This window comes from Apteryx rowi, unplaced genomic scaffold (genome assembly GCF_003343035.1).
Source record: "Apteryx rowi isolate R43461 unplaced genomic scaffold, aptRow1 scaffold_368, whole genome shotgun sequence".
Taxonomy (NCBI): Eukaryota; Metazoa; Chordata; class Aves; order Apterygiformes; family Apterygidae; genus Apteryx; species Apteryx rowi.
Window position 1 is genome coordinate 537,151 of NW_020450174.1, and position 24,823 is coordinate 561,973.

General features: G+C 38.0%; 2 protein-coding genes across 8 annotated transcripts in view; both read right to left on the reverse strand.

Annotated features, from left to right (window-relative positions):
* Nucleotides 1-2,854, reverse strand: part of NUP133 (nucleoporin 133) — a 38,960-nt gene extending 36,106 nt beyond the window's left edge. The window contains exon 1 of one of the 2 annotated variants that reach the window (XM_026073391.1): nucleotides 2,574-2,854. In XM_026073391.1, coding sequence (XP_025929176.1) covers nucleotides 2,574-2,758 — 185 coding nt within the window. In that variant the 5' untranslated portion in view covers nucleotides 2,759-2,854. The remainder of the gene's footprint in view (nucleotides 1-2,573) is intronic. The other variant, XM_026073392.1, reaches the window with a different exon arrangement.
* A 254-nt stretch (nucleotides 2,855-3,108) lies between these two features.
* The window catches only part of ABCB10 (ATP binding cassette subfamily B member 10), a 29,398-nt gene continuing 7,683 nt past the window's right edge, over nucleotides 3,109-24,823 (reverse strand). For 3 of the 6 annotated variants that reach the window (XM_026073397.1, XM_026073396.1, XM_026073395.1), the window contains exons 3-13: nucleotides 24,433-24,635; nucleotides 22,774-22,908; nucleotides 20,990-21,136; nucleotides 20,023-20,158; nucleotides 17,478-17,573; nucleotides 13,242-13,451; nucleotides 12,485-12,564; nucleotides 10,986-11,166; nucleotides 10,697-10,740; nucleotides 10,196-10,230; nucleotides 9,002-9,618 (exon numbers count right to left, since the gene is read on the reverse strand). In XM_026073397.1, coding sequence (XP_025929182.1) covers nucleotides 9,327-9,618; nucleotides 10,196-10,230; nucleotides 10,697-10,740; nucleotides 10,986-11,166; nucleotides 12,485-12,564; nucleotides 13,242-13,451; nucleotides 17,478-17,573; nucleotides 20,023-20,158; nucleotides 20,990-21,136; nucleotides 22,774-22,908; nucleotides 24,433-24,635 — 1,559 coding nt within the window. In that variant the 3' untranslated portion in view covers nucleotides 9,002-9,326. Of the gene's footprint in view, nucleotides 3,389-5,897; nucleotides 7,783-9,001; nucleotides 9,619-10,195; nucleotides 10,231-10,696; nucleotides 10,741-10,985; nucleotides 11,167-12,484; nucleotides 12,565-13,241; nucleotides 13,452-17,477; nucleotides 17,574-20,022; nucleotides 20,159-20,989; nucleotides 21,137-22,773; nucleotides 22,909-24,432; nucleotides 24,636-24,823 lie in introns of those variants that run through there. The other 3 variants (XR_003254789.1, XM_026073399.1, XM_026073398.1) reach the window with 3 other exon arrangements.

A 24,823-nucleotide genomic window follows, 5' to 3' on the forward strand; every position in this document is an offset into this window, starting at 1 on the left:
AACATGATTAAGCGGGTAAGATTTCTCTACTTTTAGAAGATACTTTCCTCCTTCCCTTTCCCCAGCAGAAATAATAATGTAGCATAATTCTTCCAAAGTGAAATAACAAAAGATGATACAAAGCTAGAACACAAGGCCGACATCTGGTTCTAAAAGTGCCATTTAAACACCTGAAGTAAAAGCTCCCCAGAAGTGAAAATGGGCAATCTTGCTCATCTCAGCAACAAATAGCTGCTTTTGAAAGAAGAAATTCGGAAGCCCTGAAATTGATTTGGGGCTTATTTTAACTCAGTTTAACTGAGTTAACTCAGTTCTGACTCATGTGGAACCAGAGACAGAAAAGCCTAAACTTTGAATGATTTATTTTTTAAATTCAGAGGTGCTTATTTTTTCAACATTATTCCTGTACTGGAGATACATCTGAAATACAACACTTTATACAACATTTTATAGTTAAGTGGTTTTCTGGTTCTTTTATAGTTCTCACGTAAAATATCACATGTTCAGTATGTTCTAAATATCTCTTATTAACATTTGAGTTTGAGGGTTCAACTATAAAATGTTTCGGTCAGAATTTGGTACCATAAGAACAGAATGTGTCAAATATCCTACAAAGGTTCTGAGAGCATCTGAGAAACTACAGACTAGTAAAGTCAACTCTTTTAGTAGAGTAAATCAGGAAAATCAGTAAATAAATAGATTAGTAACAGGCATGATTTTTATTCTTTTCCTTTTGTACAGCAAAGTCATGCCTGACAGGTCTATCAGAATTTTTTTTTTGGGGGGGGGGGAGAAATCAGTGAGTATGAACTGGACAATATTAAGGATTTAAATCTTCAAAAAGCTTTCGAAAAGATCCCCTATCAAAGGTTCTTGAAGAAAGCAAGCTGGCAGGAGAAAGTCTTATTGTAGACCAAACCATGTCTAAAAGAAAGCAATAAACAAATATACAGAAAAAGAAAGGCTGGTTTATACAATGCAGGAAAGTTCACAGGAGGAGAAGAAAAGGTCCCATTCTATAGGATCTGTACTGATATCTAAACCGTTCAGCATAGTCATAAAAGGAACCAGCTACCACAGTGACAAACTTTCTTGACTGTACAATATTATTTAGGACAGTCAAATAGCAATTAGGGAATCTGAATTATCAAATGCAAAATAAAAAGCAACATAGAAAATACCATTATTGGACTACATAAATACACAGCATGTCCACATCTTGAACATGAGGGTGACCTGGCATGCACATATCTCAAAAGGATATTACAGAAAAACTACCAAAGAGAGATTTAAGGATGATCAGAGATACAGAATATCTTACAATATATCCCAATGAAAACAAACAGTAAAATTAGAACAGCGATGCTGTATCTATCATAGCTTAAGCATGTAATAATGAGGCAGGGTTAGCAGAGACAGATGAAATCTTTTATTCCAAGCTCCAATAAAGACAGTAAAAAAGCAAGAGCTTTCAGGCAGAATCCTTTTGTTAGATCTGATTAGAAGCATGTCTTAGTAGATGTATTGAGCCACAGGACCAACATAACCTAACTGCTCACTGTTACACAAGACCAAAGGATACTGTTTTCCCCTTTCTGTTCAATAAAGTCCCAAGGGATTGTCAAGCCTTTCTTTGCTAAGACTACTTTTGGTTTTGTAGATGTTAAAAGATCACTTAGGAGAAAATGCTATCTGAATCAAATGGTTTTACTGAACTAAACGCATCTGTTTCTGCCCATTGGTTTGGTTCTGTTTGTCAGACTTAAGGAGGAGACCTGCAGCCCAAACATTTGTCTTTTTTCAAACTATGCTACTTTTTACATTGTATCACTAGTTGAATTTCCTATTACCTCTCTCCACAAGTATTGCTTTACTTTTGCAAATACAGAGGGAGACTAGTCTGTTGAGATCCCCAGTAATAGTAATGTGACTCTACAAAATCAGAATCTTTCCCTAAATAACAAATGAGCAAGCAGCAAGTCATCCCTGAACGATGTGGCAGACGACACAAATTGCAGCCCATGTCTTTTGCATCCATGCAGCAAAAGGTACCAGCACTTCTGGTTGTTGTGGAAGAGCAGTGGAAAGAATGCCCAGGAAGAGATTGAAAGAGGAGCAGAAGGGAAGGAGAGCAGGTTCCTCACAGCAACGAGCCCAAGGAGCAGAGGTACATTAGGTGAGGTCAGCATGCCCCACGTACCGAACAGCGGGAGCTGGCTGCACTATGAGTAGTCCATGCAAACCCCAAGCTGCAGTGCCCTATCTTCCTGCCTACTTAAGGAACCCCAGCAACAGAGAACTCTGGGTTTATTCCAAAAACATCCCTGAAAGGGGAAAGGGGGGGGAACCACCCAAGGCAGGGCAGGGCAGAGCAGAGMGACCCGAGGCGGGAGGAGCCCCGCCCCCCGCCGAGCAGCGCGCGCCTGGAGGGGGCGGGGCCTCGGCCGCCCAACGGCTCGGGCCGTCGGGAGCGGCGCGCGGGCGACAGCACGGCGGGAAGGGCGGGCTCGCGCCCCCCCCTCCGCCGTCGTCCCTGGGGCCGCTGGCTGGGTGGCGCGAGGGAGGGAACTCACCGAGCAGAGAGGGAGCCGCTCCTCCGCCCCACCGGCGAAAACAGCCCCGGGGAGCTGGCTGCCGCCACTACGGCCAGGTTCCTCCTGCCGCCCGGCCGGGAGAGGGGGCTGGCGGCGGCGCTGCCCAGGTTCCTGCGGGCCGAGCCGCCGGGGGTCCGCGGCGAGGCAGGAGTCGAAGGGAACATGGCTGGGGGCAGAGACGAGCGGCGCCGGCGCTGCGGGTGCTGGGCTCGCGCCGGGCGCCACTTAACTGCGTCACTGTCGAACGCGCCCGTCGCGGGAAGCGGAGGGGAGGAGCGGGGCGCGCGGCAGGCCGGCCCGTGCGGGCCAGCGCCGGAGACCCCGCGCAGGCGGGCGTTGGCGGCGTTAAGCCTGCCACCCCTCCCGCCCCGCTCTGCCTGGTTCAACCCAGAAGAGGGAAGACGCCCTCACCGGTCTGCCATAATTCTTAAAGAGCGCAAGTGTTAACGTACCAAATTTCTATCTTACCCACACCAACACTTCTTCCGCGCCTCCAAAAATAATACTTTAATTAGGGGGACAGCAGAGCTGCACAGTTTCGGGCCAATTAAAATGTTGTGATCTTCAGAGAATGATTATTTGAACCTGCTCTCTTTCAGAGCACAAGAATTTGAATAGTCACTTTTCTCATCCAGCGGCGCAGGCAGGCAGCTGTGTCAGGTGTTCATGCCGAAAAATGCAGGTCCTGGATCCTCCTGAATAAGGTTGGATGTGTTCAGTCCTTCAGGATGCTCCCAACGGCGTTCAAAAGACTTAATTTGGAACCCAGTGAAAGCATATCTAGTACTGATCAACTGCGTAATAAAAAAAGATAGGTAACTGGATACACTCAAAAAAAAAAAACTATTGAAAGACCATTTCAAACCTCTTGTTTTGCACTTTTGGAAGGACATGTATTCCAGTAATATGGTTGCCTAATCTTGAAAATACCCTGTGCTGTAACCTGTGCTTGTTCCAAACTTCAAATTAAAAAAACCAAAAACATAATTTCCCCAAAAGAAAACATATTCCATGAAAATTTTAGTATGTTTCACATGTATGGTAACTAACAGTCATGAACCACAGAAAATATTTGATATTACACAATTAGATTTTGTTAAGTGAGAGTTAAATTTTCTCATTGAAGTTAAATATTCAACTGCATTGTTTTGTATGAAAAATACAGTTTCCAGAAAGTACGTATGTATCATCTACTGTGAGAGAAGAATTTGAGTTATGTGTAGATTGTCAATGGAGGTAATTAGCTGAAATAAAACTAACTAAAAATAGAACATTCAAAAACTCCCCCAGGATTTTCCAAAAACATGTTCTTTGATTAAAAACAGTTTATGGCAATATGCACCATGGTCCAATATGACTCATACTGAAAAGCAGAAAAACAAACTTGAAATGCATCATCCTGCAGTACCAGAGAATGAAACTTCTGTCTGAATGTTTTAGTGATTTGCCTTTTAATTTCACCTGGTGTCCTGTTGCTTTGATTTTATTGGAAAGGCAAAATATGAACATTTAGTGGAACTTCACTATACTGTTACATTAATGAAGTATCTTGCTATATAGCCTTCTCTATTTTACTCCATGCAGTGATGCTAAACCATCATGTTACTGGTGTTTCATCAGGAAAAAAATAAAGCAACCAGAAAATCCATACACAAACAAGGAAGTGGAGAAAAATCTGAGTAAAATTCAAGCTGCCATCTACATCTCCCAACATCCATCAACAGTGAGATTTAAAGTATTTTAAAAACTGATAGATCTCCAAAACATCTTGTTTCTAAAATATTTAAGATAATACAGTGTAAGCAGTTTTTGCTGATTGAACCCTGCCTAGGTATTTACTCAGTGAATTATGTTTCCTTTTGCTGTCTCAGACCTGTTTTAGAGCTCCATCTGCAGGACAGAGGATACAACTCAATCTTTAAATCTTATTTTAGCCTCGGAAAGCTAGCTAATGTTAATTGTACTGTACTAATAGGACTGGGTAGAGACTTAACCAGTCCTTGAACAAGGACTTGTGTAGTACTTGTTTTTCACATGAAAAATTGAATGTCCTGGAGGCAATTTTGACAATAGTGACCTAGTCAGGATTCAAACTAAGAGAATGGAAATAGTAGACTTGTACTAAAGCCACCTCTTCAAAATGTACAAGAATATTAATCTTTTTGTACTTCTATTTTTGATTTATCAATGGATTGAAAAACAGTGTAGAAAACATTCCATAGCTAGATTAGCCACAAATAGTTGCCTATCTATTTAGAAACAAATTAGTTTGAAAGGATAGCAGCAGCCAGACCACATCATCTGCAGAGCAAACGAAATTCTCATGAATTGTATTTATTGCAGATGGTTTGTAGGAAACAAACCTAACTGAATGCACCTTATGGGACTATACAGAGGTTTAAATAAAGATGCATATGAAAGATTAATACATTTTTTTTTCAAAAGGTAAGAAATGTAATGTCTTGCTCATCAGAATACAGAGTTCCCCAATAGGTCAGCACTGTAATCTGTTGGCTTGTTGCATCATCAGTTTAAGACCTCTTAAGCAATTTGCAACAATTCTCCCAATTCAAAACAGCTGAAAATGTTGAGCACTGGAAAGTCTATGAAGACAGACTTTGTTAAGACTTCAGAGAAGATATTTTCTTCTCTTGCTCCCCTAAATGGTATCCACTGCCTTTTAAAAGATTTAAATACTGATAGAGACTCTATCAAAAGATTAAAACAAAAAGTTTAATAAACATTTGAAATCTGACTTGAAGAAATTAGCTCTTTTACAGAAATACCCATCATTCACTGCAGTGATGATGCTTTGATCAATACTGTCTTTAAGTATTAAAATAATAAATAGTTTAATAAGTAAATTAAGTAACATAATAACTTAAGACACAATTTATTTTCAGTGTCTTAATTCCTTCAGGAAAACATTTATGCTCCCAGGAATTACAAAACAAATAAATTAGGAACACAGGGAAGGCATAAAGTGCATATTGAGAGCTGGCCTGTCACTAAGACTGCAAGTACTCAACCCTAAGTAATATATTCAACTTAGCAAGGTGATTTTGAAAGCATTTAGATACAGTATTTGAGCCCTGAAAATCACAACTAGGTAGCAAAATTTAAAAAAGAAACAGTTCTGGCCCCCAGGCAAAGGTGAAAATAGGTGCTATTAATAAATAAATAAATAAATGACTTTGAAATAACACCTACAGGTATCAACTAAAATAGGGCCACTAGCAATAGAAATTGACTTTAAAAAAAAATTCATATATGTATATATGTGTAAAAATAATTACATTTATTTTTTAAAAAACTGGAAATCATCTTTACTACTTTTCTATACAGGGAAGATATGTTTAGACCAAGTTAGAACACCAATACATGTGGTGCAAAAGAGAGATAGTTTTATATTATGCGTTGTGCTATGGCTACAAGGACACTAAACTCTACCATTCGGGAAGAAGGTCTGGCCTTTCTTTCAGAAAATGTAGGATAAACTTAATTTGACTTACTAAATTGTATTCACTTGTGATTGAATTTGGCCTCTGGAATACATGAGGAGTAACACAGCTGTGTTTTGAGTCTGTTAATACTATCCTTCATGAAACTGAGCCTGTTCCTACTTACAGTAGCTTAATCAAAAGAAATAGCAAATAGCAAAGCAGAGACAAGATTTTGAGTTCAAAGCAACTGCTACATCATGAGTTTTAAGAATTTTTTTTAAGTTGACCTATGCCCTTTTCAAGTCTTCTTTATACATCACAAAGAAACCCTACCATTTTTCACTGAATGTTTTATCCACTTGGTACTTGTTAACATAACCATCTTAAAATATTAGTATTAAAATGGACTGTGTACATCACAGTGAAGAGTGTTTAGGGTATCCTGCCAAATCATATTGCAGCTGGGGATATTTCACTATGTGCTAACTGTGTCAGCAGATTTCAGTGTTGCAATTACAGCCCCATTAAAAGAGCTTTTCAAGTGAGTTCAGAAGTTAGGAGACTATTTTGCCAGACACCTTATCCATGCACTAGAATAGTAAGCAGCTGTTGACATCTGCATAACTGGAGAAGGTTTTTTTTGAAAACATATGAAGAATAATGGTTTAAAGTTAGAAAAATCTTCAAACTAGTTTTCTCCATAGTTTTTATTTTCTGTCAAATTCTTATTCTTCTCTGTTCCAAAGAGTCTTGCCTCTCAGGATCTGGCTTTTGATGAGGAATTTGAAGTTTGGAAAATTTAGTTTTGTGTTCCCTGTTTCAGGTGAAATACAATCAAGGGCATTTTTCTGTTGTGTGACATTTTATAATAACATGTTCTTTCTGACTTTTTAACAAGACTTCAAAGTAAACAATAAATAGTGTTCTATACACAGTACAGCTGTTAGGTTCAAAGTTTCAGGAGAGGAAATTATTTTTGGAAGGTCAAACATCTTATTAACAGTAAAAGCATAGCATGAAGTAAAAAATGTTTTACATCTAATCCTTTATCTGTGACATACAGTATTACTAAAAACTGAAGTCAATACTGGAAAATACAGTTAGGAAGTATAACAAAGTTTGTTTTATAGTGCTTTCTGGTGTACCACTCACATATTCTTACATTAAGACTTTTCTGCTTTGTGTGGCTCATTTTCCTCTTATGGACCACACTGCACAAGGCAGGAGCATGAAATAAAGTGGCCCTTAGCAAAGGATGCCTATCAGGATTGTCAGATATGCACCAACAGTTTCAGCCTTAAACAGGCAGCCATTAAACTCTTGTAACAAAACAGAATACAAGAATTTCTTTCCTTTGAGATACTGTCTCTTTAATAGTTTCCTCTAGCAAAAGGATCAAATTTCCCCATAAAGCTTGACTACTGAGGCTCCCACAGTCCAGCATGCAACCATGCAGAACGCCAACTGGCACTGCTGTGGAGGCAGACAGCATACCACATGCACACAAAGGCCATATTGCATACAGTATGTCGTACATGTGTAAGCCACAGGTCTGGTGTTGCCCAGCAAAGCTTGCAGATTACAAAAGCCTTTGTTTTCTCACCTTGTTGAGATCTGTGCTTTGTTCCAAGGATTATTTTGAGTCATTCTAACCTGAATAAAGTCTGCTGTTCAACATATCTGTCATGATAGACATTCACCTTTTTGAGAACTGGAGGTAGACTTGACTGCAGCACCTGCCAGAACTAATGAACAAATAACATAAAACATTCATTCCGTTTAGCTGCAAACAATTCTTGTAACCTCACTGTCTGAACTCATGAATAAGGCACTCATTGCATTTCACCTAAGAAGGGATTACCTCTGAGTAAGGTTCAAGCCTCTCTAAATACACAATAAATAGTCAATAGGAATAATTAGTCAACATTGAAATGAAGTATTGGTCAGTCATATTTTTGACATATCTTTAATACAATCTCTGCTGCTGGTAAGAGTGTATTGAAATATATCAGAAGATACATTTGAATCTACATGTAATTTTATTTTCATTCAATAGCACAGGGATCTTTTTTGTGTTTTCACCATGTTCCACAGTGCCTTTAATGGCACATTAGAGAAACATTTTAAGTTTGCCCTACAGTAGGTAACTCATCTATTGCCAACAGAATTTCTTCAACAAGTAGATTTCCTAGAATAGACGAGAATAGAAACGGTAAGGTTTCTCGCCTTTTAGAATTACGTTATGGGGTTTTAAACCTTCAGAAAGGATAAAGAGAGATTCTATTGAAGGGGCTTTTTAATTTACAAACATGGAGCCTGCTCTTTACTGCCAAACATCCCCTCCTAGTTATTCAAATTAATGTGATGTTATTATTTCACTAGTTGTCCTTGAGAAGGTGAGACAAGGTAGTTAAGAAAAAAAAATGGGATTTCTATGAATAAACCTTTAAATAACAGTGAAAACACACTTATATATGCCTTAAACAAAAAAGGACAAAAACACACATAGATAAGAATATGCTCTTTTGGAGACTGTCTTGGGAGGGGAGTGAAACTAAAGAACTGGCAGAATAGACAAGGGAAGAAAGATGCATGCAAATTTTAGATTTTCCTATGCTGAACTAATATTCAGTAAAAATTACACTTCCTTTGTCCTTATATGTAAAGTATGAGTTTTGCTTGTTTGTTTGTTTAAGAGTTTTTAAGAGTTCTCCTCCAACTTATACTTCCATACTCTTTAAAAAACGAGTTCTCATATGTAATTCTCTACGGTTACTGCAGATGGTGATCATAATCAGCTTTTCCATTTCAGAGTAAAATGGTAACTGAAAAGATGATGCTGTGAAAGTCAGCAACAGAACTTCCAGAGACCATTCGTGTCATGCTTTTTTGAATTCCAGCTTTTTAAAACAAGTGACAAGCACAGAAGACAAGAGTTCCTTGATAAGGGAAAAGACAGTGAGATCAAAATGATCAGATTCTGTTGTTTAATTACCCTTAAAGCACTGAACATACTTGAGAATGCAGCACATTGTCATACAGCACATTACAGGAAAGAAGATTCTAAATGGTCTCAAGACAACACAAAGCAGAAACGAAATGATCTCAATGTGATAGACATTTTAAAAAGTTACAATACTTACTAAAAAGCTTTCAATAAAAAGTTTAAACACATTTAAGTTTCAAAGGATATTTTGTACATTTTGGAAAAATATAACATTTACTTTACATAACTGAAATATAAGTTATATTCTTTGCAGCTATAAGCTTCCATAATTCATACATTCTCTCATATATTTTCTTCTAATACATCCTTTTCTCTGGATTGTATGTCTAATGCAAAAGTATCACTATTCTGAAGAAAAGCTTGTTTTTGCATTAGTTTCCTGAAAAGTCCATGTGGATTTGCAAGTAGTTCCTCATGTTTTCCACATTCAATAATTTTGCCCTGGCCAAGAACTGCGACAAGATCAGCATTCTGAATAGTAGACAGACGATGAGCAATAATTAAGACTGTCCTCCCTTCCATTAGCCGGTCTAGAGCTTCTTGCACTAGGTATTCATTTTCAGCATCCAAAGCACTAACAAGAAAAGGTGTGGGGCAGAAAGAGGATAATTTTATTTTAAAACAGCTTAGTCTTGTTGGCATAAGGGTTATTTTGCTGTAACTCCTAATCCTTGCTATTGTTGGTGAAGATGAACCCATGGAACTGCAGGAATGTTTTGTGAACATGCTCAATGCACACATGTGAGTATATGTATTACATATTCTCATAGGCAAAAATATACATGAAGGAATAACACCAATTTAATTCACAGAAATAAATTTAAATTATACTGCAGTATAATCATCATCTTAATTTAAAGATGCAGAAAAGCTTCAAAGTAGATGTTCCACTATCAAGTAACATATTACAAATTTAACTCCATGAAAAGTTGTAGTACAATGTGCTAGCTATCCTTTCCACTTTGTGTAAACAGCTTTTATCACAGGTCTCCCAACCAATTTACACATTCTGGAAAGCACATTTCTTGTGGTAGGGAAAAATAGATGCTAAATACCTTATGCAAGGGCATGCAGAGGAAGAAAGAGAGAACGCCTCCAAAATCTGTTTTACAGTTATATCATTCTAATTTTCTGTTTATTTTCTTTCTTACCTTGTTGCTTCATCTAACAGAAGAATTTTAGGATTCTGAAGAAGAAAGTAAAATTGGTCATAAGTGCAATTAGACAAGATCTGAATATTTATAGCAATAGACCACAGGATTCATACAGCATAAAACTCCAAGCAAACGTATATATTTCATCCTAAGAACTGAGTGTCACTCAAAGTATTACCGTTAAGTCTAAATGCTAAGAGGACAAAATAGAAACAATACTCTTCTGTCTTCAAACAGAAGTAACAGTTTACTATCACTGTCAGCAAGAACTCCTATTGCAAAAACATGATCCGAAAATAGGAAGTAACACTTATGTCAGGATACTCCCTTTAGTTAGATTGTCCATCCTCTTTCAAACTCCCTTATTAATATCAGATATATATTTTTAAAGATCTTTTCAGCTCTCCCACTGAAAGGCCTCTTCCCTTTTAACCCCTTCCTTTTTACCCCTTCTGCATCCCACCAGAAGAACTAAGTAGTTATTTGGTGCTGGCTTACCTTGAGTAGAGCTCGAGCAATCGCAATTCGTTGCTTTTGTCCACCTGAGGGAAAAAAGCTCAGTAAATTGAAATAGGAGAAAACATGTGAACTGATTTTAACTGAAAGCCTGGGCTGACCAAAATCAGACTCATGTATTTTAGGAGGGGAATGGAGATGAAGGCGGCATTTGTTAAAACTTATGGTAGGCTAGGATTTGGTGAAAAACTGATTGCTGACACAAAACAGAAGTAATTTTTACTTTGCTCTATAGCATAGGGTTTTCTAGAATAAACAATATAAGGATTACCTGAAAGTAGAATGCCTTTTTCTCCAACTACGGTGTCGAACCCTTTTGGAAAATCTTTGATAAAACTAGCAGCATTAGCTATTTCTGCAACTTTCTGAATCTCTTCTGCAGTCACAGTAGAAGGATCCTCGGCACCATAGGCAATATTTTCAGCAATAGAACAGGAGAACAGAATTGGTTCCTGATAAATTCAAAAGCATAGCTAATATGATGTATCTATAATTACATGCATGCATTGTCTATATCTCAAGTAACATAAATCCCCTTTACAAGATCCAGCATTAATTGATTTTATATCCATATAAAAGTACATGTATGCTAAAGTTAATTGAATTGAACATAACTCTTGTAAAACTAAAATGAGCAGCCAAATCTAATTCTAAAATAAGAAAGAATATTTTCTTAACTGACAGAAACATGACATGGCCCTCAATCCCTAATATAAAAGTTCACAAACATCTATTAATTCAAACAACAGAAAACCTCCCTTTGTATTGCATTATGTATCTTCATTTGTATCTAGAATGAATCTTCTCTTAACAATCTCTATACAAATTTAATGCTATTTTGTGCATTTAACTCCTACGGAAGTTTAAAACAGGAGAGGACTGGCAGATAGGGTAAGTGTTGTACAATGGGAAAAAGGCTGAAACAAGCTAAGTCTGCTCTTTCTATAAAATAAAGGAGAAAAATGCTATAGCATGAAATCTACTACTGATAACTCAAGACTGGACAAAACAGAATAAATGCTAATATGCTCACAGGAGAATCATTTTTGCACAAAAAATCTCGGTGACATTGTCACATAAAGCAGATGTTTTGAAATGCAACACACACCCCATTATCATTTTGCTTTTAATCAGAACATCAACCTAACAGCCAATTGCATTGTGAAGCCTTTGGGGCGACGGGGGAAGGAACATACATATTTTAATTGGCCGAATAGCTTATTTTTAAGAGGTCATTGAACATCTTTCTGTATTTTTAGAGTTTGGGGGCTGCTGTGAAGGGTGAGAAAGTGCCAACAGTGCCATATTTTCATGCTTTCCTAATGGAATTGCGTATTCCAGGACACAAAGCAAAGCACAAACGGTCAATTTTCAATGGCTTGTGTAGAATATGATTGTGTAACTTCCATTAATACAAAACAGGAATCATGTGATTAAACATTAAGATGCTCATACCCTTAGGCATTTGCAAACATGTACTTCCCAGCCTCCACACATACACACACACGCACACTTTTTTTCTTTTAAACAAACATTTTGTATCTTTATCATTGTGTAAAAACAGACTACAGAATAATGGGACTAGCTCTGAATACCTATTTTTAGAATAAAACGTACATGACAGCAGTGAATTATGGCGAGATGGAAGGAGGAGACTGCTTTCACTGAGAAGCAAGATTATACAGTTAAAAAAAAGAAAAAGGAAGTGAGATACTGCAAGTTGATTGTACTAAATTACTTCATTCATTTAGACAGCTTTTTCTTCCTTACCTGACTCACTGTTCCAATTTTTGTCCTGAACCACAGTGGATTTAACTGGCGGATATCAAAGCCATCAACAGTGATAGTACCTTAAATTAAGAAACAGTAAGTCAAGTAGATTCTGGCAAGGACTGAAAAGAGGCAAAACGAACAGTTGTGAACAAAGCCCCCTGGGAACCACATACTCTCTTATATTACCCATCTCTAAGTATCATATGAAGGTTTTATTTTTCACAGAATGCTTCTCTCTTCTGTCCTTATTTACAAGTGCTATAACCCTCATTTTAACATCCGAGTCAAGACTGTCTTTGCCATAAGGCATGAGAAGTAGGACCGCAGGCTGACCGAGGACGGAGCATATATAAAGCCTCCCGTAAGCAAGAGCAAGAGCAGATGCATGCTGGTGTGTTCACCGGCAGGAGCCTTTACAGACTGGCTGGAGAGAGGGGCGGGGTCACCTCCTACCTACAGTGTGCTTTAAGATGATGGGGCTCTCACACAGTGGCTGTTTTTCTTCCTCAGTTTAGCAATAACATTTACCACTGTTTTCAGAGTCACTGTGGTGTCTTGCCAGGGCAAAACAGAAATGCAAAGGTATTCAGTCACCACCAAAAGGTACTTGTACACCCCAAAGGGCAACACACTGTGTCACTGGAAGAGTCACATCACGACCTCAGCACAGGGACCCCAACTGTCTGTAAAGTGTGTCCGAGTTGCAGAGCATCAATTATTTGTAGTCACAAATGAGAGCAACACACAAACATACCTGAGACAGGATCATACAGCCTCAGCAGAAGGGATACAATAGTCGATTTCCCTGTACCACTTGGGCCAACCAGAGCCATAACAGAGCCAGCTGGAATGGAGAGGCTAAAATCTTTGAAAATGGATGTTTCTGGACGTGTTGGATATGCAAACTCAATGTCCTTGAATTCCAAAGCACCTCTGAATGTGTCTTTGCCTAATATGATTCCCTCTATATGACAAAAATAAAATACAGAAACATGTGAACAGAAGCAAAAATCAGTTCAACCCTGACCTGAACTTGCTTTACAGACACTGAGTAGAAACATCTATCTCCACATTAGATCTACAGATAGCTGMAAACCACAAGACAGAACCACAAGGGTTGTATTTCAGCCATGACTGAATCAGAGCATGGTACATCAGCCCTTATTGAGTAAGATTTTAGGTTGCTTACAAGCAAGTGAAGCTGTAGGCTAATACAGCAAGAGGTAGAATTTGCATCTTGCTAACACCAACAGCTAATGGTGCTCGCTTTTAGTAGAGCTACCTAAATTTTTAAACATAACATATTATAAGCAATTTAAGTTTCATCAATTTGGATCAATGAAATAAAATGACAGAGTGCTGAAGGCCAAAGTCCTTTTGCCACAGAACAGACACAAAAAGATAAACATTGCAAATCACTTACTGGCCCTTTACCAAGTCTCAAAAGTCACCTGAAACACCCTCCTCTTTGGACACAGACAGTTCAGTCTCCACTGCTTATTAACTGTTAAGCTTTTAAGCAAAGGCTTTCACTGCAACAAAACTGCTTCTATGTTTGTTGCACTAGTGGCCTTTTTTTTAAGATTTTTTTTTTTTTGGAAGTGGAACATACATTATAATAAATTCAGGACAAAATAGTGTTCAAAGACCAATCAGAGGCAGATTTCTTAGGCAACAGCTCAGCGAAACTAAAGTTTCAGTTTGTGAAATACCACAGCAAACTATTATGAATGAATGATTGTGAAAGTTAAATAAAAGCATCTACTTTCTGGAGAACAGCAATTCATTTAAAGAGATATCTTAAAAGAATATCAGTACTAGAAAAAGTTTATAAACAGATACCACTTTATAAACAGAAACAACTTTTCAGGCCCCGATAAATCCTAGTGAGACACAGCTATACAAAGTAAAACTCTGCTAAGTTGCACTAACTGTATCTATCATAGGTCCTTTACATCAGTGGTCTCATTTTAAGTGAGCATACACACAGATTATTTTAAAACAATTAACATATTAATTAGCTCTGATAAACACAATAAGAGGCAATAGCTGTAAGTACTGGCTAAGTAATAAAATGCTAGATAAAGTTGATCTGCTCTTAGAATGACTTTTCGCATGGTTTCCAGAAAGCCCTTGATCTTTAAAACTATCAGTCAGTTCAAGTAATTTGATGGAGAGTAAAGAAGGATGGAGTCTCAGTGACACAAAGGTCTTCCCAGTTTTGTGAAAACTGGCAGTAGAGGAGCAGGACCCAGACTGGAATTCATGCTGAAGACCTGCAACTCAAGCTCCTTAATTTTTTTCAGATGCAGCACATAAGTAACCCTGAACTAGCCACAGCACGTGGTAGCACATGCCCATGCTTGGTTAAACAGGTAACTGGGAGGGGAAGATGGATAGGAAACACAGACACTAAGCAGTAGCAAACAAGATTTCCCAAGTCCTGCTGCCCCAACAGCAAATCATTTATTTTGCTTTTCATTCTCCCAGATTTCTTCCTCTTCTCCAGGCTTTCAGTTTAATAGTAGTAGCATAGAAATGACAAAAGTAACAGCATGCAATTTCAGACTCCTTCCCAGACTTTAATCCATGGACATAAAGGTTGTAACTTGCTAGTTAAGTAAGCACCACAATCTGTAAGCTTCCCTTTGGGAAAACAAATGTATTTGCTAAACCACATGCTAGCAGCATAATCGTTACTACATCGAAGTAACAAGTAATCGCTTATCTTTCTTCTCAGTTCCAGTTCTGTACAGTCTATTTCATGGCCTACTACAAACTGAAATCTATTGCAATACAGGAAGTCTGGTATCACAAGTCCTTCCTCTATATATTACTGTAAAATATCTAAAAGCTATATACAGGATTTTGATGGTTTCTTGTCTGGATTCTAGAGACAGGAAAAAGATACTATAATTTGTTCTTGAAATATTTATTGTCACTGGAAAAAAATAATACAGCTGGAGTTCAGTGAAAATAAAAGATAAGCGGCCAAGGGAGTAGATGCTTTACATGAATTTGGACAGTAGAGAAATCGTTTTTTGGCTGCATTGCCTGATGAGTTCTGAAATCAACTATAATTGTTTCTTGAGACAAAGGTTTATATCCTCTCCTATGAATTTAGTGTATACTGAAAGGAAATGTAAAAGAAACTTTCTGTAAGCCTAAACAATGTAGATGTCTGAAATTTTGTCTAATTTATATTCAAGCTATAATAAAGATTGTTTTCTGAATGTCACTATTGGTGTAGTTAAGCAACAGAATGCTTTCAGTCGGAAAGCCAGCTCCTGCCCCGGTACTACTACTTACTGCCCAGTCTGTGCTAGCAGCACTGTGAAGATTCTGAAGACCACTGAAATAATCCAGACAAAAAAAAMCAAAACAAAACCCCATCATCCAAATAATGGCAAAATTAAGAGTTGCACCAGGTCTATCAATGGCATGGCAAACTGCAGTGTGGCACTGGCTACACATGGCAGGAAGGTTAAGCTAGCTGCACTGCTAAAGGCAACAGAGTGGGTAGCTACCCCTTCATTAGCCAGCTGGTGGTTACCGCTTGGACTATTCTAAGTCTCAGCTTCCATCTATCACAGTCAATACTGCTTTTCCCTGCCAATGTGAAGTCTGTACACATTTAAAAGTATTCTAGAGGCTTGCAGTTTTGGAGGAGTTGTGGAAGAGAAATGAGACAACGGTGAGACTTGAGTCAGACAGAATAAGACCCATATGAATTCTAGTCCAAGGAGACAAAAGCAAAACAAAAATTTGAAGCAGAACATATCAAAAGATCCCTCCATACCAACCAATGGAAAGCTAAAATCCCATTCCATAAAGCCAGAGCTCAAAGTCACACATGACTTTGACTTAGTGGGACACAACTGATGAAATACAACAGCAATTCATACAGAAAAGTATAAGCAGCTCATTGAACTACTTCAATGAAGTAGACATAGACAAATGCTGTTTATACAAAATATATTCAACATTGGAGGACGTTGTCTGGCTTCCAAATAATAAAGCAGTAAAATAGGTGTTGCTAGCAATAAATCTTTATAAGGTCAAAAAGGCAGATATATAGATGGAGTTTACATATCTTATTTTGGGGATTTGATAACTATATCAGCAAGCTATTTCTGTATATAATCTAACACCTCCCAAAGGTGAACACTTTTTTGTTGATTTTAGGTTCATCTATAAACTGATAGAAAGATCTACTGATAGAAAGATCTACTGATAGAAAGATCTACTGATAGAAAGATCTACTGATAGAGACATGCTTTCAGGCACACAAAGTTCTCTTTGGGACTAAAACAACTTGTGAAAAAAATTCAGTGTGAATGATTGGTTTGTCATAAAAGTTGCTTCTCCCCACACCCTCAACAATGTCAAAGCTGGCTAATAAAAGACATTGCCTCCCCTTCAAAATTTTCCTGTTTGTATCCTTAGACCACTGCAGCTATACCAAAAATATTATGTCTGCATACCTAGGGCCAACACTACACATGCCAAACTAAGAGGTTGCCTAGTGTGGCAGGCTGCCAAGGCAGCAAAGGGCAGCAATAACTCCCTTACCTACAGGTGAATTAGATAACGCACATACTACTGTGGTTCCTTGCCCATCTAAAGGAGGAGGGGGAAAATGTGGGTAGTGCTACTTTTGAGAGCGGAGTGCAATCATTCCAGAAGTAACATTTGCTGTTTCTGCATATCCTATGCCCTCTCAAGAAGCAGGATTCCCCATCCCAGCTCCACAACCTTCCTTCCTTTCACTCTCAAGTCATGCTTGGAAAATCTCTGATTAAAAGAAATTTTCCATCATCTGTTTCACAGATAGGAAAAGTCAGAACAAATACCACTGTATGTAATTTCTTTCAAAATACTGTAAGTTGTTACTAGCTTTTAGTACTATAAACTTCTTGTTGAAGTACTGGTGACCAATCAGAAAAAAAAAAAAAATCAACCTATAAGCAATAACAAACCAAGGACCAACCATTAAATGGAAGTTGGGGCTTCCTTTCAATAAGTTCCCACAGACGTCCACCAGCACCTAATCCTTTCATTAGTTCGGAATAAAAGGAACTTAGGCCTAAAACAAAACAAAACAAAAAACCAGAACACCATTATGCATCGATATAGAATGGAAGACATTAGGAGAAAGTAACTTTGTTGCTGCAGCTTTCATCACCAACAATCAAGCATCAGATGTGTAGGGGATCTTTTACTCCCACACACCATTCAGGCAAGTTGATGTGTCATCATTGGTGGCTCTCAAGTGAGACTAGCTATAAGCCTTATTCACTATTATTTGTATCTGTAAAACAAAAAATTCTGAAGAAAAACTTAGAAAAAGTTTATGCACTTAAGCTTGTGTACACTCAAAAGCAAAGCAACTCTTTTTTCACTCATCTGTCATGAAGAACAACATTCAACTTTATAGAAATAGCTTTGTTACAATCAGCTACGCTTTCAAAACCATTCAGTAGAAAGCAGCACTCCAAAAGCCCTTCTTTGTCAGACAGGATTATACTATCATAGAAGACACTGGTTGAATCAACCATGGGGTGGGGGGAAGGGCTGAAAGCCTAAGGCTGAAGTGACACTTGAAGCTACATGGAGAAAGGACAACGGAAGGAAGTGTGTCTCCCAAGTCAGCACCCTTCAAACCTTGCTGGATACAGCAAAGGCCAAGGACAAGGCCTGCCTACAGCACTGGATCCCAGCTCTTAGCTGTGTGAGTCATCTTGGAGCTGGCTTGACTGGAGGGTCTGCTATAGCGGAAGTAAACACAGGCACCAACCTGGAGCCAGAGTGGAGCAAGACAAACATAAAATGTATTATTTCTCATTTTTCTGCATCTCTTTCAAAATATAGCAACTGATTTCAGAACCTCTGGCTTCCAACAGAATAAACTCATTTTTGCTTTTGCCTTAAAATGAGTGGTTTCAGAAGGGCAGGAAACCCCAGGTATTTCATTCCTCAGCAAGTACTGATCTTAAAAAAGGGTTACTGGCTTACTCTTGCAGAGCAATGACCCCAGTGCAAACTCAGGAGTCTGTAAGTGAATATGGGGCATTTCATCACGCCACGGCAGGGAACTGCCTGAAAGCTGGCAAGACAAGGCACTAGTTGCACTGAGAAGCCCTCTGCTTGGAAGAAAAAGCCAAAGCTTCTGCGGCCTACGGCAGGGCAATGGGCAGAAGGCCTGAGCCTCACAGAGCCTCTGGAAACAGACACCAGCGTTTGCAGATTCACAGCCATTCATGAAATAGATTATATAACGTGCACAGCAAATACTAATTAGAAAATATATTTTTTACTTTTAATAACCTGGCTTCAACATTTGGTAGAAAATACAGCAAACTATTATAACTAAAAGTGGTCAAGTCCCAAATTAGGGGACAAATTATTCCTATATGTATTGATGATGACTTACACAGAGTAGACATAGCACTCAGAAGATTTATATGCTTTGTAGGCRCCAAGAAAGACAGGCACCTTGTGGCAAGATACCTTTACTTTGGTGTCCCCATGAGAAGGAGCTCTGTGCAGAACTATACTCTTCAACAATCTCAAGTAGAATTTAAAAGCTATTTTTATTGCAAATAAAAGTTAATTCAACAACAATTTTTCAGTGTTGCTAACATTACTTCCCATGTATTTTATGTTAGTGTGTTCCATGTTTCAAAGTGCCAGATGTCTGTCTCTTGACCAAACATGAATGATTTAAGCAGAGAAGATGGGGTTTTGGTAGGTAGAACAGCTGCCACTGGGATTTTGATATCTGAGGAAGAAGGTTTTGCGAATTTTGCCCTTGGGCACATCTTCATTTTTCCCATAATATCAGGCTTAGTCTTAGAAAATAAAAGAGTACAGACAAGCAGCACTGCCCTGCCAATCTATCAGAAGCAACAGGCTCATTTTAAAAAAGAACCCTTCCAACCAGTTGTCAAGCTTCAAAGCACCTTATCTTCATTTTTGTCTGTATGCAGCAGCAAGGACTGCTCTCTAAAAAAGATGAGCAGTGTGTTTCTGGGCCAGTAGATTACAGATTCTGAGCTTCAAGAAAGAGTTAGTATGAAAAAATAACAGATTAGCACTAGAGTGTAGTGTTCTACTGGCACTTTACTGTTCCAGTTTAAGATACTTTATACAGAATTACAGCTAAATTCTACCTGCCTTTCTAAACAGATTACATTTATTATTTTTTTATATAACACACCAAGCATCGTAATTTAGACAAAAAATAAAAATTAGAGCAATAYGTATCAGTCACTTAATGAAAAAGTAATGAAAAAAGTCACATAATGAAAAAGAAACATCAGTATTCCTTTTGAAAAATGTAAAGCTTATATTAAGATTGAGTTATAAATTATTTTCATTAACTCTTCAGAAAAAAAAATATGCATGACTTCTTGGGAAGATCATTTGGAAGAGACTTTTCAAGAAAGCCACATCTTTTAAGAGCTTCTTCCCCTCCGCCCCCATACTGACTGTAATGCTTTGAAGTGAAGAAAATCTAATTTCTTATTCCATACCTCCAATGCTTATTCCAACCCAGAAAGCATACATTAAGAAAGAAGAGAGTTCACCAACTGTCATGTAGGCACTGCCCATCAGTAACCCTCCTTTGTACAAGACGGACAGGACAATTAAGTTTCCAGAAAGCCCAGTCTGGGTGACGAAACAGAAGAAGAGGAAGAGTCAGATTTTGTCACACACTTCTTAAACTTCACCCTCTAAAATGTTCTTTGTTTCAGAACTTCCCTTCTAACAAAAGAATTCCCATACTATGCATATCTAGATTTTTAGAGGACTGAGACCTCCTACAGTAAAGAAGTTAAATTTGAACAAAACCAATTCTAACCAAAAGCAAGCCAATAGCCAGCCAGGCACCCAATGGCACTGCRACATGCTATCCAGCAAGCGTCCAAAAGGCAAGCAACTCAATTTTTTTTTTTTTCTTTTTACCCTGTTCGCCAGATAGGAAGGAATGCCAAACATTTTTCTCAACGGTCAGTCACGGAGAAGAGCTGATAATCTGTATTAGGTTGCAGCTTTACAATACTGTTAAGCAAATTTACAGCAAGCTGCTATGGAAAAAGGCAATCTCATTCTCTCTGCCCCCATCTGTGCAGTCCCCAGCTTCCTTTGCATTGATCCTCATCTCACCAGGAAGCCAAACCTGTAAAACACTAAGGGTGGGGGAAGCTTTCCACTGCTTTAGCTTCCCGAAAAGGAAGTTATAGGCTCAGATAAACACCAGTACCAGTCAACGTGTGGGCAGAAAAAGAGGGTTAAACTATATTCAGCTTTATCATACCACTGTATCTTGAGATGCAGTTTCACAGCAATTTAAAATGATTTAAGTCCGTTCTTCCCACAGTTTTATGTAGGTTCAGTTTACACTCAATTAATTTATTTGCAGATGTGTAAATATCCTCATGAATTTTAAAATAATTGACAATTGGCATCACATGGTTCCTTTCATCAAAACATACTTACTGCTCCAAAGAAGCCTGCCCGAGCTAGTGCCTCTTTTTTAGCCAACTGTAGTACATAATCGACTTTGTTTGTATATTTCTCCATTTCAGACATTTCTTGCCCAAAAGCTCGAACTGTTCTTATGTTTCCAATACGCTCTTCAGCTAACTACATTAAAGCAAAGACCAAAACAAATGCACAGACACATTAATTTGAAGTGCTCATATTACAGAACATCTGAAAGCTAAACCAATATAACTACACTAATCTCCACAGAAAAGTTTCTCCCACCCTCCCCAACTTTTCTTCTTTTTTTTAATTCTATTATGTTAAAAGTAAACTGCATGCCCAGGCAGCTTTGAGAAGAACTTCAAGACTGCCTTGACTTCAGTGCTAGAAGAGAAAGAAAAATACAAAACCGGGATTTAAAAATCTTGAGTTTGATGGGAACAACATACATAAGAAAACTATTATTCACAACAATTTGCAATAACAATGTGGGGCGGGGAAAAATAAATATCCTATTCTACACTAACACATGCAAGAAAGCCTGCAGTTATTTTCTGCACAATTCCAGTCATTTCAACAAAGCAGCACTGGGAATTAATTTAGCTCAACTACTAATGTCCCATTTCAACTCAGCATTTTATTTTCACTTCTAAACAGTAAAATATTAGTTCTAAAACAACCTCAACTGTGAGCAATTAGACTAGATGTAAATAGACACTGTGATGATCTTACAAAAAACAACGCCCTGTTTGAAAGTAAAAACACAAGATAAAAATATAATTCTCCTTGTTCCATCCCCTTGTCAGCCTGCAGATTTGAATGGCACACTTCATAAACGGTGCTCCTTCATGTGAAGTCCCACAGCCTGTTTTCAGAGGCACGAGCTTCCTTTGGACACAGGATGAGGGAGATAAACAGAAGAGGGCTAATCTTTCTTCTGCACAGTCTACTTGCAGAAGCCTTACGCAGGACATCCCAAGTTTAAAACAGCTGACAAATGTGGATATTTTAACTAAATCATTCCTAATTATATTTCTATGCATCCTAGTGATGTTTCCCCCCACCCCAAGAGGAAAAGATCGTTCTATCTCTATCATTCTTCTGTTAGCATTTTGCAGGATTCCAGAGCAGCCAGCAAACATAATGAAATCCCCTTTACAAGAGACTCTTCAGAAGCAACAGTTCCCTCTGCTTTTCTCCCAAATATGCGGATATATGCTGAGATGCCCGGAAAAGTTTAAAAAATGTCTAGCCTCATAAACATTAATGAGATTAAAAAAAAAAAAAAAAAAAAAAAANAAAAAAAAAAAAAAAAAAAAAATCAAGGATACATTCCAGAAGACTTGCTAGCTAAGTTTTCTTAAAAGAAAAATTCCAGCTAGGATTCTTCTGAGGGCTTCAAGTTCATAACCATCCAAGGAAAGAGTTTTTCAAATCCATGCACCAAATTATACAGGCCTTCATAGGTTGATCTTTTATGTTCTCCTACAGCTAAAGAGCCTAACCTCCTTATCCTTTCCACAATGTGTATTTCCTAATTCTCAAGACATCCTGGTTCCTCCACACTAGGCTGTATGGGCAGCTCTTTACAAAAGATGGTTGGTTTTGAGATCTATTGGATAAGTGTTACTAAAGTTTAGCTTTCATACTGTTCAGGTGCAAAACTACAGGCTCAGCATGGCTCAAGGCAATGAAAAATGTAATTATCTTCAGAAGATCTGTAACTTCAAAGATATTAACCTAAGTACAWGAGGGTAACTTTGAAGTTAGCTAAAAAGTGTCTGTTATAAGATTACCTGTGTTGCTTCTGCAAGGGAATCTTGGGTCACTTTAGTAAGTTTTCGCAAGTATCTTCCATAAATCACAGCCAGGACAGCCAAGGGTGGCACAACACTCAGAACAAATGCAGCAAGGTTGGGAGACACAAAAAACTAGAAGAAAAAGGCATGTGTCAAGGGTTAATGTTCAGATTAAGAATAATCCGCTGGAATACTGAAGTGCAATTTCCCTTGCCAGACTTTTCTGTTACTTAGATTGTAATTTAGTGCTGCCATGTTTTCATTTATCATGTTTTATTTCCTCCAGGCAAAATACGCATTCCTCCACAGCTTTTGTTGAATGTATCCCATGGTTAGAACCAAGGATTGCAAGTAAAGAGGTCTGGATTTCATTTCTAGCTTTCTCACTGCTTTGCTGCGTGGGTTTAGCCAAGTATCTTAACCTGTCTATAAACAGGCCTACCAGAAAATCTCTCGGGGATGCTGAAAGTCTTAAGCTATTACATAGTTTCTAACGGGCTTTCACATGCTTAAAATAGATGGTGTAATAAAGAAAGTTTGAGTAGAGAAATATCATACAGCACTTTTGTGTAAGTGAGGAACAGAGGGAGTCACCAGTACTTCTTAGCACCAAAGCATGCTCATAACCTGGAATAATATATTTAATTTACTGCTGCAAAATCTTACCACACATAACAATAATCAGCATCAATGCTTTATGCAAAAGTAGATTCTTTTCACAAGATTTTTTAAAAGTAGATCTAAGATATGTTTTCACTTCATCTTGCTGTCTTTATGTCTTCCAAACAGAAAAATCTCCAGAAAAATTCAAAGTTGACTCAGCTGTATGACAGGCTTTATAATTAGTCCAAAACAATCTCTTCTTTCTTACCAATTTTTACTAACATCAATCCTGGAAGCTTATTTTTATGAGGATACTTTTTGCTAACTCCTTTTTTTTTCCCCCCTGAGCAGACAGCAGGTTTTCATTTTGTTCGCTTTCATTCAGACAATTGTCACCAACGTATCTCTTCTCAGATAAGCACAATGAAATTCAGGCCACATAAACCATGAACAGATGTTAGGTTTTTACATAAACCAACTGGCCAGCAGGGAACATTAACTGAAGCACTGCACTGAAGCCTTTGTTAACATGCTCCCTACCTAAACATATTCTTTATTGACAGACTAACGCAGAAAGACTATGATTTGTTGTAAAAATCCTCAGCAGTAATTCAATATTCAGTGCTGCCTTTGCTTACCTAGGCTTTACACAGAACCCATAAACTTCAGTGAGTTTAACATCAAGCCCTTCACACCCTATTCTATATACAATCGTAGAAAAGTTATCACTGATTTTAACATCTTCAGTAAGAATAAAGTTGAGCTATTTGCCTACTATACTTTGCTTGATAAATAAGGGGAACAACAGTAGCTGATTTTAATCCTTCATTCCTCAAACTATGGGTTGTGAGTAAACAACAAGTGGCTATAGGAATACCATCTATTACAATGCAATACATAAAAGTTATTGCGGATGTTAATATCCAGTGGAGTACACTTGTATCCAAAAACCACAACCATTTCTGGACTGAACCACACTCACAGATTACCTAGCAGAATTCAAATAAACGTGAGTGCTACAAGCAGTGACAAGAAAGGAAAAGACCACCGTACCATCATCCCAACCCCCACAGATGCCTGCGCTCCTGCTCTGAGCCCGTCGGAAAGGTTTTCAGTCACCGAACGGCCCAAGAGTGCTGTATCTGAAGATAAGCGGTTTATCAGCTCTCCTGTTCTGGTCTTGTCAAAGAAAGCAGTTTCTTGCTTCAGAATAGAGGAAAAGAGAGTTGCTCTCAAACGTTTCACAATTCTTTGTCCTGTCAGGAACAGAAGTCAGTAAAGCACGGCATATAAAACTTTACACAGATATATTCCCAAAACAGACACAGACAGTATAAAAAGCATAGGATTCCACAGCACTGAACAAGGCACATTACAAAGTTTCAATACATCAAAAGGCAGCGAACTTAAACAAAAATGAATAACTATTCTAGCATGCTTATCT